Source organism: Pristiophorus japonicus, chromosome 13 (assembly GCF_044704955.1).
Source record: "Pristiophorus japonicus isolate sPriJap1 chromosome 13, sPriJap1.hap1, whole genome shotgun sequence".
Taxonomy (NCBI): domain Eukaryota; kingdom Metazoa; phylum Chordata; class Chondrichthyes; family Pristiophoridae; genus Pristiophorus; species Pristiophorus japonicus.
The window spans coordinates 138,306,429-138,319,005 of NC_091989.1; the positions used below are offsets into that span (position 1 = coordinate 138,306,429).

The window sequence follows — 12,577 nt, forward strand, 5'->3', positions numbered from 1 at the left end:
GGATTAGACTGGATGACCTTTTGTTAGACGGCGCAGATATAATGGTAACTACAGCAGGGAATAGAATACAGCCAGTGTGATCTCCTGGACTAATTTCGATCACCTGGATGGGTCGGAGAGGAATTTTCCCACATTTTTTCTCCCTACTCGTCACTGGTTACTGGTTAAAGAGATTAACGCATTAGTAAGGAAGGACATTAGCGTGGATGATGTGGAATCTATATGGATAGAGCTGCGAAACACCAAAGGGCAGAAAACGTTAGTGGCAGTTGTATACAGACCACCAAATAGTAGTAGGGAGATTGGGGATAGTATCAAACAGGAAATTAGGGACACTGCAATAAGGGTACAGCAGTTATCATGGGTGACTTTAATCTACATATAGATTGGGCTAACCAAACTGGTAGCAGTACTGTGGAGGAGGATTTCCTGGAGTGTATAAGGGATGGTTTTCGAGACCAATATGTCAGGGAACCAACTAGAGAGCAGGCCATCCTAGAATGGGTCTTGTGTAATGAGAGACGATTAATTAGCAATCTGGTCCCTGCGAGGCCCCTTGGGAAAGAGTGACCACAATATGGTAGAATTCTTCATTAAGATGGAGAGTGACACGGTTAATTCAGAGACTAGGGTCCTGAACTTAAAGAAAGGTAACTTCGATGGTATGAGACGTGAATTGGCTAGGATAGACTGGCGAATGATATTTAAAGGGCTGACAGTGGATAGGCAATGGCAGACATTTAAAGATCACATGGATGAACTACAACAATTGTACATCCCTGTCTGGCGTAAAAATAAAAAGGGGAAGGTGGCTCATCTGTTGCCAACAAGGGAAATTAGGGATAGTGTTAAATCCAAGGAAGAGGCATATAAATTAGCTAGAAAAAGCAGCAAACCTGAGGACTGGGAGAAATTTAGAATTCAGCAGAGGAGAACAAATGATTTAATTAGGAGGGGGAAAATAGAGTACAGGAGGAAGCTTGCCAGGAACATAAAAACTGACTGCAAAAACTTCTATAGATATGTGAAGAGAAAAAGATTAGTGAAGACAAATTAGGTCAGAATCAGGTGAATTTATAATGGGGAACAAAGAAATGGCACACCAATTGAACAAATACTTTGGTTCTGTCTTCACGAAGGAAGACACAAATAACCTTCTGGAAATACTAGGGGACCGAGGGTTTAGCGAGAAGGAGGAACTGAAGGAAATCCTTACTGGTCAGGAAATTGTGTTAGGGAAATTGATGGGAATGAAGGCCGATAAATCCCTAGGGCCTGATAGTCTGCATCCTAGAGTACTTAAGGAAGTGGCCTTAGAAATAGTGGATGCATTGGTGGTCATTTTCCAACATTCTATAGACTCTGGATCAGTTCTTATGGATTGGAGGGTAGCTAATGTAACACCACTTTTTAAAAAAGGAGGGAGAGAAAACAGGGAATTATAGACTGGTTAGCCTGACATCGGTAGTGGGGAAAATGTTCGAATCAATTATTAAAGATGTAATAGCAGCGCATTTGGAAAGCAGTGACAGGATCGGTCCAAGTGAGCATGGATTTATGAAAGGGAAATCATGCTTGACAGACCTTCTCGAATTTTTTGAGCATGTAACTAGTAGAGTGGACAAAGGAGAATCAGTGGATGTGGTGTATTTGGACTTTCAAAAGGCTTTTGACAAGGCCCCACAAAAGAGATTAGTGTGCAAAATTAAAGCACATGGTATTGGGGGTAATGTATTGACGTGGATAGAGAACTGGTTGGCAGACAGTAAGCAAAGAGTAGGAATAAACTTTTCAGAATGGCAGGCAGTGACTAGTGGGGTACCGCAAGGTTCAGTGCTAGGACCCCAGCTATTTACAATATACATTAATGATTTAGGCAAAGGAATTGAGTGTAATATCTCCAAGTTTGCAGATGACACTAAGCTGTGAGGAGGATGCTAAGAGGCTGCAGGGTGACTTGGACAGGTTAGGTGAGTGGGCAACTGCATGGCAGATGCAGTATAATGTGGATAAATGTGAGGTTATCCACTTTGGTGGCAAAAACAGGAAGGCAGAATATTATCTGAATGGTGACAGATTAGGAAAAAGGGAGGTGCAACGAGACCTGGGTGTCATGGTACATCAGTCATTGAAAGTTGGCATGCAAGTGCAGCAGGCGGTGAAGAGGATTTGAGTATAGGAGCAGGGAGGTTTTACTGCAGTTGTACAGGGCCTTGGTGAGGCCACACCTTGAATATTGTGTACAGTTTTGGTCTCTTAAGGACATTGGTCTCTGAGGAAGGACATTCTTGCTATTGAGGGAGTGCAGCGAAGGTTCATCAGACTGATTCCTGGGATGGCAGGACTGACATATGAAGAAAGACTGGATCGACTAGGCTTATATTCATTGAAATTTCGAAGAATGAGAGGGGGTCTTATAGAAACATATAAAATTCTGATGGAATTGGACAGGTTAGATGCAGGAAGAATATTCAAGATGTTGGGGAAGTCCAGAACCAGGGGCCATAGTCTAAGGATAAGGGGTAAGCCATTTAGGACCGAGTGTGGAATTCTCTACCACAGAAAGTTGTTGAGGCCAGTTTGTTCGATAGATTCAAAAGGGAGTTAGATGTGGCCCTTACGGCTAAAGGCATCAAGGGGTATGGAGTGAAAGCAGGAATGGGGTACTGGGTTTTTAATCTGGTTATTGCCTCTCCCAGGTTATCACATGGCTCCGGTTGGGGTTGAGTGTCGAATGTTTCAATATAAGGGGTGTCGCAGTTGTGTGAGGCGGACTGGTTGGGCTGGGTGCTCTTTGCCTTTCCGTCATTGTTCATAGGTTTATATGTAACTTTAGGGCTGCTGACCAAGGGCTGTGTGGCTCTTTGTCGGCCGGTGCAGACACAATGGGCTGAAATGGCCTCCTTCTGCACTGTAAATTTCTATGTTTCTATGTTTCTAACCCCCGCCTCAAGCTGACGGACGTGGTTCCTGAGCTGTGTGAATCACGTGGCAGCCAGAGAAATTTGAAAGGTAGACTGAAAAAGGCGCTTAAGGGTCTGACAACAAGGTGATAATGATTTGAATTAGGTCGCCCACCTCTGCCGTTCGAGTCGCTGTTGCACCGGCAAACACGCCCAAGGGAAAGGCGAGTGGGGGCATGATGACAGCGGATTCCCGACCAGTTCTAACTTATTTCAAATTTCCCATCCGAACCGCTTGCGCCCGCACAGACCCCAGAAAATTCCGACCAAAATTTCAAATGCACATTATGGTCAAAACTGAGCAAATAATTTTCATTTCCCATTATATTTGTACTTGCAACCAACATGCTAAATTCATGTATGATTATAAAAATATTAAATAAAATAAGAATCTTGTGAAACAGCATACCTTGAGTGTAGTTCAGTGCTGCCATTGTTATATTTGCTTCCTCTTTCCCACATACCAAAATCTGGCCTACGGTAGCTTCTTTCCACACAGAAAACAAGATTTTGAATGAAAGATACCTATTAAACAACATAACAAAATAATTACGGCACAGGCAGAAGACAGTCAGTAATTTGTTTTTAATCTGGCTTAGCTGTAGTGACTGTGGTTTTTTCTCAATATTTAAATGTACATCTTTCTCATTTTATTGTCTAATTTGGGGCTGTATTTAGATGATTGGGAGCAAAAAGTGGTTGGAAATCTTATAATAAAGAATGCTCTGGGAAAGTGTGATTATAATATGATAGAATTCCATATTAAGTATGAGAGTGATGTAGTTAAATCCGAAACTAGGGTCTTAAATTGAAATGATACCAATTACAGAGGTATGAAGGGTGAGATGGCTGAGGAAGTTTGGGAAATTAGGTTAAAAGTTGTGACAGTAGATAAGCAATGGCAAATATTTAAAGAATTAATTCATAACTCTCAACAAATATAAATTCCCTTGAGGAATAAAAACACCACTTGAAAAACAGTACTACCGTAGCTAACTCGGGAAGTTAATGATAGCATTAGATTAAAAGAGGATTCCAATGTTGCAAAAAGAGTAGTAAGCCTGACGATTGGGAGGGTTTTAAAAATCAGTAAAGAATGACCAAAAAATTCATAAAGAGAGAGAAAATAGAATATGAGAGTAAACTAGCAAGAAATATAAAAACAGATTGTAAGAATTTTTATAAGAATGTAAAAAGGAAGAGATAAGCAAAAGCAGAGGCAGAGACAGGAGAAATTATAATGGGGAATAAGGAAATGGCAGAGACGTTAAACAAATATTTTGTATCTATCATCACAATAGAAGACACAAAGAACATTGTGGGGAACTTAAAGTAATTAATATTAGTAAAGAAAAAATATTGGAGAAATTCATGGGACTAAAAGCCGATAAATCCCCGGACCTGATGGCCTCCATCCTAAGGTTTTAAAAGAGGTGACTGCAGAGATAATGGATGCATTGATTTTGACCTTCCAGAAATTCCCTAGATTAAAGAACGGTCCCCGTGGATTAGAAGTTAGCAAATCTAACCCCACTACTCAAGAAGAGGGAGAGAGAAAATAGGGAACTATAAGCAAGTTAGCCTGACACCAGTAGTAGGGACAAACACTAGAATCTATTATTAGTGACATGGCAATGGGGCACTTGGAAAATCACAATATGATTCAGCAGAGTCAACACGGTTTTATGAAAGGGAAATCGTGTTTGACAAATCTCTTACATTTTTTTGAGAGTGTAACTAGCAGGGTAGATAAAGGGGAACCAGTGGATGTAGAATATTTGGATTTTCAGAAATTATTCGGTAAGGTTGTTACACAAGATTAGGGTTCATGGGATTGGGGTAATATATTAGCATGGATAGAGAATTGGTTAACGGATAGAAAACAGAGTAGGAATAAATGGGTCATTTTCGGGATGGCAGGTTGTAACTAGTGGGGTACTGCAAGGATCAGTGATTAGTTAGGCCTCGGCTATTTCTAATCTACATCTATATTAATGACTTAAATGAGGGGACCGAGTGTAATGTATCCAAGTTTGCTGAAGATACAAAGCTAGGTGTGAAGTGAGTTGTGAGGACGACACAAAGAGGCTACAAAGGGTAAGTGAGTGGACAAGAAGGTGGCGGATGCAGTATAAAGTGGGGAAGTGAGAAATTATCCACATTGATAGGCGGAATGGAAAAGCAGAATTTTTTTAAAAGGTGAGAGACTGGTAAATGTTGTTATTCAGAGGGATTTGGGTATCTTTGTACATGAAAGTTAACATTCAGGTACAGTAAGCAATTAGGAAGGCAAATGGTATATTAGCCTTTTTTGCAGGGGGCTGGAGTATAAGATTAAGGAGATCTTGCTGCAATTATATGTACAATGAGACCACACCTGGTGTATAGTTTCGGGCCTAGAAATTGGCCTCCTCAATGTTATCGCCTCGGGGCAGGGGGGAGATAACGGAGAACTAACTACTTAGCGATCGGGCACGGTGATAACATTGACTCTCGCCATCTTCGTCGGGGGTTTGCAGCGGCATTACGCATTGCACCCTGATCGCCTTCACCTGGAGATCAATGTGCGCATCCCCCGGTTAAAAACCTGCGTTCCGCCCCCTGCAGCATCGCCAGGTGAAAACACCGGCATTTGCAGGAGACGTTCTTCAGGAGGCCGGGTGCTTCGGGGGCGATGCTTAAAGGCGAGTGGCCGAGTAAGTAAAAAAAAATTCCAATCTCTTTTTGAATTTTTTGCTTTTCTTCCTGCCTGCGATCGATCAGCCCGGCACTTTAGAGTCAATTTCTTGACTCAGAGAGTTGTGAATCTTTGGAACTCGCTACCCCAGAAGGCGGTGGATGCTCAGTAGTTGAGCATATTTAAGATTGAGATCGATAGATGCTTGGAAGGGAATCGAAGGATATGGGAATAGGGCAGGAAAATTATTTTATTGTATGGCGGAGCAGGCTCGAAGGGCCGTATGACCTACTCCTGCTCCTATTTCTTAAGTTCTTATGCTTTCACAGCCAATGAAGTGTTGAATTTCATTATTTTTTTGTCATCTGGAGTTGAACTTAGGAACCATCGGATAAAATTATGTAACTTCAAATTCTGTGCTATCTAGTTGTCCATGATGAATCCTTTTTCCTTTTCAACTGGTACACATGATTGCATTAAGCATCTAACTCTGACATGTGAAAGATTATACATTTTAACCTCCAACCTATTACATCTAACGCAATGCTTCCTCTGAAATACATAGATCAATCAAACTAAAATTAGTCTGCTTTTATTAACAGGCATACTCATCAAATTAAGCATAATTTTCTATGATTCACTGTAAAAATTGAGTTGTTAAAAAAGCAATAGATGAGAATTTAATTCGCCTACAGTACAGGAAACAAATACTTCTTGGGAACACTACGGCCCAGATGTTGCTTTAGTGGTGAAGGAACGGCGCTTGCCATTCACCTCACTTACAGCTGCCCACTGTAATTTTGTGGGCTTCTTGGCGTAGATTTCCTCGAATCTAGTGTCTTTTTCAGCGTGGGATCTGTGGCATCTGTGAGCAGTTCAACAAACAGCAAAACTCTTCAACCAATCATACTGAAAAATCCTTAGTGAGACACTCAAGGGTCGAAACCAGGAAGCATAAAGCAAGAAATATAAATTAAATTAAATGTACAGAAAGTGAAAAAATAGATTGGGAAATACAGATGGGATTAAGGGAGAGAGAGAGAAAAAACACAGACAGATAAAAGTTAAAAAAAATATTTAATTTTTAGAAAAATCTCAAATAATTTTCTTTGGAGGACATGAGACTCCACACTTGTAAAATTATTTTTTTCAGAGCCAGAGAGTTGTTCAGCAGTAATTATCACTTATCACGCCATTTAAAACCCGCTTACTGCTGAATGCCTTAGCCCTATCTTTTTCAGCTGTTTTATGTGCAGAACTAGTAGGCAAGTACAGCAAGTTCATGCCATTGCAGTTATTTCACTGCTGAGTCTACAACGACAACTAATTTTATTTATAAAGCACCTTTAACATAGTAAAACATCCGCAGGCGCTTCACAGCAGTGTTATAAGACAAAACAGAAAGATTTGACATCGAGCCACATAAGAAGAAATGGCAGCTTGGTCAAAGAGGTAGGTTTTAAGGAGTATCATAAAGGAGGAAAGAGAGGTAGAGAGGCGGAGAAGGTCTAGGGAGGGAGTTCCAGAGCTTAGGGCCCAAGTAGCTGAAGGCACGGCCACCGATGGTTGAGCAGTTATAATCAGGGATGCTCAAGAGGGCAGAATTTGAGGAGCGCAGACATCTCATGGGGTTGTGAGGCTGAAAGAGATTAGAGATAGGGAGGAGTGAGGCCATGGATTGATTTGTAAACAAGGATGAGAATTTTGAAATCGAGGCTTTGCTTAACTGGGAGCCAATGTAGGTCAGCAAGCACAGGGGTGATCATGACTTGGTGCGAGTTAGGACATGGGCAGCTGAGTTTTGGATGACCTCAAGTTTACGTAGTGTAGAATATGTGAGGCCAGCAGGAGTGCATTAGAATAGTCAAGTCTAGAGGTAACAAAGGCATGGATGAGGGTTTCAGCGGCAGAAGAGCTGAGACAGGGGCGGAGGTGGGCAATGTTACGGAGTTGGAAGTAGGCGTTTTAGTTATGCTGCGGATATGTGGCCAGAAGCTCATTTCAGGGTCAAATATGATGCCTAGGTTGCAAACTGTTTGGTTTAGCCTCAGTTAGATACTAGGGAGAGGTATGGAGTCAGTGGCTGGGGAACGCAGTTTGTGGCGGGGACCAAAGACAATGGCTTCGGTCTTCCCAATATTGGATGTCGTACAAGCAGTCTGACAATTTAGAGACAAGGGAGGGGTTGAGAGAAGTGGTGGAGAGGTAGAGCTGGATATCATCAGCGTACATGTGGAAACTGTGTTTTCGGATGATATCGCCAAGGGGCAGCATAAAGATGAGAAATAGGAGGGGGCCAAGGATAGATCCATGGGGGGCACCAGAGGTAACGATGCGGGAGTGGGAAGAGAAGCCATTGCAGGAGATTTCTGGCTATGATTAGAGAGATAAGAATGGAACCAGATGAGTGTAGTCTCATCCAGTTGGACGATGGTGGAGAGGCGTTGGAGGAGGATGGAGTGGTCAACTGTATCAAAGGCTGCAGACAGGTCCAGTCACAGTCACAAAGTTTTTTTTTCTCTATCAGCAAGTACTGCAACAGTGCAGCCTTTGAAGTAGTAGGGTATCTCTGACAGCCACTTCTGGATTTCTGCATTTAACTACGCATGTGCGCACGCCAGAAATTTCTGTCCAATTTAGCCCGTAATAACGGTGAGCGCTGACAGCCTCGTTGTTATTATTACAGCAAAATCCGGGCCTATATTCAAATTCAATTGGCTTCAAAGACAATGAAAGTCATAAGGATAAGGAAAAACATTAATTCTATCTACATTGATATTAGTGGTATGAAATGATTAAATGTTGGAGCCCTATTGTGCCTTAATGAATTTAAATTGTTTTAGGTCAATTTTCAAAGACTGTGACTTCCAGTGAGAAAACAAATCTGTACCATTTGCTCTCAGTGCTTTCTATTTTCAGATTAGAGTCAAAACTGAGTGTGCTATACAGGTGCAGCATTGAAAATCTGAGTTCCGGAACCCGCCCGAACATCTCCTCGACGGCGGGGCCCTCCCGAACACTTTCTTGGTGGCGGGGCCTGCCCGAACATCTCCTTGGCGGTGGGGCCTCACCCGATGACCTCACTGACAGGGCCAGCGGCCCGAACAGCTCCTCGGCGGGGACGCTCCCCCCCCCGCCCCCCACTCTTTCTGACGTTCCGAAATCCGGATATACTCGAACCTGGGCTCGGGTGTTTCCGGATTCGTGACGTCAGAAAGACGATCGAAAATCCAGAAAAGCACGGAATCTGGAACGGCCTCGGTCCCGAGGGTTCTGGATTCTGTGCGCTGCACCTGTATAAAGTTAATGAGGCATCTTTATTCCTTCACCTACATGAATAACATCAGGCATATCTGAGATGGTACTCAGTAAGATAATGGGACTAAAGGCAGATAAATCCCCTAGACCTCATGGTTTGCACCCTAGGGTCTTATGAGAAGTAACAGCAGGGCCTGTGGATGCATTGGTTGTAATTTACCAAAATTCCCTGGATTCTGGGAGGTCCCAGCAGATTGGAAAACTGCAAATGTAACGCCCCTATTTAAAAAAGGAGGCAGACAAAAAGCAGGAAACTCTAGACCAGTTAGCCTAACATCTGTGGTCGGGAAAATGTTGGAGTCCATTATTAAAGAAGCAGTAGCAGGACATTTGGAAAACCATAATTCGGTCAGGCAGAGTCAGCATGGATTTATGAAGGGGAAGTCATGTTTGACAAATTTTCTGGTTTGAGGATATAGCGAACAGGGTGGATAAAGGGGAACCAGTGGATGTGGAGTGTTTGGACCTCCAGAAGGCATGTGACAAGGTGCCACATAAAAGGTTACTGCACAAAATAAAAGTTCACAGGGTTGGGGGTAATATATTAGCATAGATAGAGGATTGGCTAAATAACAGAAAACAGAGAGTCGGGATAAATGGTTCATTCTCTGGTTGACAATCAGTAACTAGTGGGGTGCCGCAGGGATCAGTGCTGGGACCCCAACTATTTACAATCTATATTAACGACTTGGAAGAAGGGACTGGGTGTAACGTAGCCAAGTTTGCTGACGATACAAAGATGGGAGGAAAAGCAATGTGTGAGGAGGACACAAAAAATCTGCAAAAGGACGTAGACAGGCTAAGCGAGTGGGCAAAAATTTGGCAGATGGAGTATAATGTTGGAAAGTGTGAGTTCATGCAATTTGGCAAAATAAAAATCAAAGAACAAGTTATTATTTAAATGGAGAAAGATTGCAAAGTGCTGCAGTACAACGGGACCTGGGGGTACTTGTGCATGAAACACAACATGATAATATGCAGGTACAGCAAGTGATCAGGAAGGCCAATGGAATCTTGGTCTTTATTGCAAAGTGGATGGAATATAAAAGAGGGGAAGTCTTGCTACAGCTATACAGGGTATTGGTGAGGCCACACCTGGAATACTGCGTGCAGTTTTGGTTTACATATTTATGAAAGGGTATACTTGCTTTGGAGGCAGTTCAGAGAAGCTTCACTAGATTGATTCCGGAGATGAGGGGGTTGACTTTTGAGGAAAAGTTGAGTAGGTTGGGCCTCTACTCATTGGAATTCAGAAGCATGAGATGTGATCTTATTGAAACATATAAGGTTATGAGGGGGCTTGACAAGGTGGATGCAGAGAGGATGTTTCCACTGATGGGGGAGACTAGAACTAGAGGGCATGATCTTAGAATACGGGGCCGTCCATTTAAAACTGAGACAAGGAGAAATTTCTTCTCTCAGAGGGTTGTAAATCTGTGGAATTCGCTGCCTCAGAGAGCTGTGGAAACTGGGACCTTGAATAAATTTCAGCAGAAATAGACAGTTTCTTAAATGATAAGGGGATAAGGGGTTATCGGGAGCAGGCGGGGAAGTGGAGCTGAGTCCATGATCAGATCAGCAATGATCTTATTGAATGGCGGAGCAGGCTCGAGGGGCCGTATGGCCTACTCCTGCTTCTATTTCTTATGTTCTTATGTGCCCCTGTATCCCTTTTTAATAGGTTTCAGATTGTAAATGTAGATATTGTACTGTTTTGTGAAAATGTGTGTTTTTTTAATTTTACAATTTAATGTAGGAAATATAAGGAAGGGAAATATAATGAAAATTCCAGATCATTCTAGAAATGATCATTAACAGTAAATCAATTTGTGATGATGGGTTAGCAAAATTGAAGGGACAGTGGCAGTGTGGATACCAAATTGGCTAAGGGACAGAAAGCAGTTAGTGGGGAATGGTTCTTTTTCAGATTGGAGTGAAGTATACATTGGCATTCCCCAGGGTTCAGTATTAGGACCACTGCTCTTTTTGATATATATTAATGATTGGACTTGGGTATATGGGACATAATTTCAAAGTTTGCAAAGTTTGGCCCCAGCTGGAGTATTGTGTTCAATTCTGGGGATGTAAAGGCTTTAGAGAAGGTACAGAAGAGATTTACTAGATTGGTTCCAGGGATGAGGGATTACAGTTACTGGATAGATCAGAGAAACTGGGATTGTTTTGCTTCGAGCAGAGAAGACTAAGAGGAGATTTGGCAGAGGTGTTTAAAATCATGAAGGAAATAGATAAGAGTAAATAAAGCAAAACTATTTCCAATGACTGAAGGATCAAGTTTCCTTTAACTCTGCCATCATCACCACTCTCCTCAAAACACCAACCCTTGACCCCTCTATCCTTGGAAACTACCACCCCATCTCCAACCTGCCTTTCCTCTCAAAAGTTCTAGAACGTTTTGTTGCCTCCTAAATCGTGTCCACCTTTCCTGCAATTTCATGTTTGAATCCCTTCAATCAGGTTTCTGCTCCCGCCACAGTACTGAAACGGCCCTTATCAAAGTCACAAATGACATTATGTGTGACTGTGACCATGGTAAAATATCCCTCCTTATCCTTCTCGACCTATCTGCAGCCTTCGACACAGCTGACCACACCATCCTCTTCCAATGCCTCTTCTCTGTCATCCAGCTGGGTAGAACTGTTCTTGCCTGGTTCCATTCTGATCTATCAAATAGTAGCCAGAGAATCACCTGCAATGGCTTCTCTTTCCACTCCTGCACCTTTAACTCTCAAGTCGCCCAAGGATCTATCCTTAGCCCCCTTCTATTTCTCATTTACATGCTGCCCCTCTGCAACATCATCCGAAAACACAATATCCGTTTCTATCTGTACGTTGACGACCATCAGCTCTATCTCACCACCAACTCTCTTGACCCTTTCACTGTCTCTTATTTGTCACACTGCTTGTCTGACACCTAGTATTGGATGAGCAGAAATTTCCTCCATCTAAATATTGGGAAGACCAAAGCCATTATCTTTGGTCTCCACCACAAACTCCATTCTCTGACCACCATTTCCATCTCTCTCCCTGGCAATTTTCTGAAGCTGAGCCAGACCGTTCGCAACAATGGTGTTGTGTTTGACCCAGAGATGAGTTTCTGACCACATATCCGCTCCCTCACCAAGACTGCCTACTTCCACCTCCGTAAAATCACCCGACACCGACTCAGCCTCAGCTGTCTGCTGCTGTGCTGTCCGAGCTACTTCATGTTTCCATCTTGCACCCGACATAAACTTGTGCTCATCCAAGCCTTTGCTGCCCGTATCTTAAATCGCACCAAGTCCCGTTCACTCATCACCCCATGCTTGCTGACCTACACTGGCACTCGATCCGTTAACAGCTCAATTTTAAAATCCTTATTCTTGTTTTCAAATCCCTTTATGGCCTTGCCCCTCCTTATCTCTGTAGCCTCATCCAGCTCTACAAGCCTTTGAGACCTCTGTACTCCTCAAATTCTGGCATTCCCACATTACAACAGTGACTCCACTCCAAAAGTACTTCATTGGCTGTAAAGCGTTTTGAGACGTCCGGTGGTCATGAAGGACGCAAGTCATTTTTTCTTTTATCTTGCACACCCCCAATTTTAATCGCTCCACCATTG

The 12,577-nt window shown here is 42.6% G+C and overlaps 1 protein-coding gene across 3 annotated transcripts in view; it reads right to left on the reverse strand.

The window, feature by feature from the left end:
- The window catches only part of phkb (phosphorylase kinase, beta), a 381,738-nt gene that overhangs the window by 231,145 nt on the left and 138,016 nt on the right, over positions 1-12,577 (reverse strand). For all 3 annotated transcript variants that reach the window (XM_070898048.1, XM_070898046.1, XM_070898047.1), the window contains one exon: positions 3,373-3,488. In XM_070898048.1, coding sequence (XP_070754149.1) covers positions 3,373-3,488 — 116 coding nt within the window. The remainder of the gene's footprint in view (positions 1-3,372; positions 3,489-12,577) is intronic.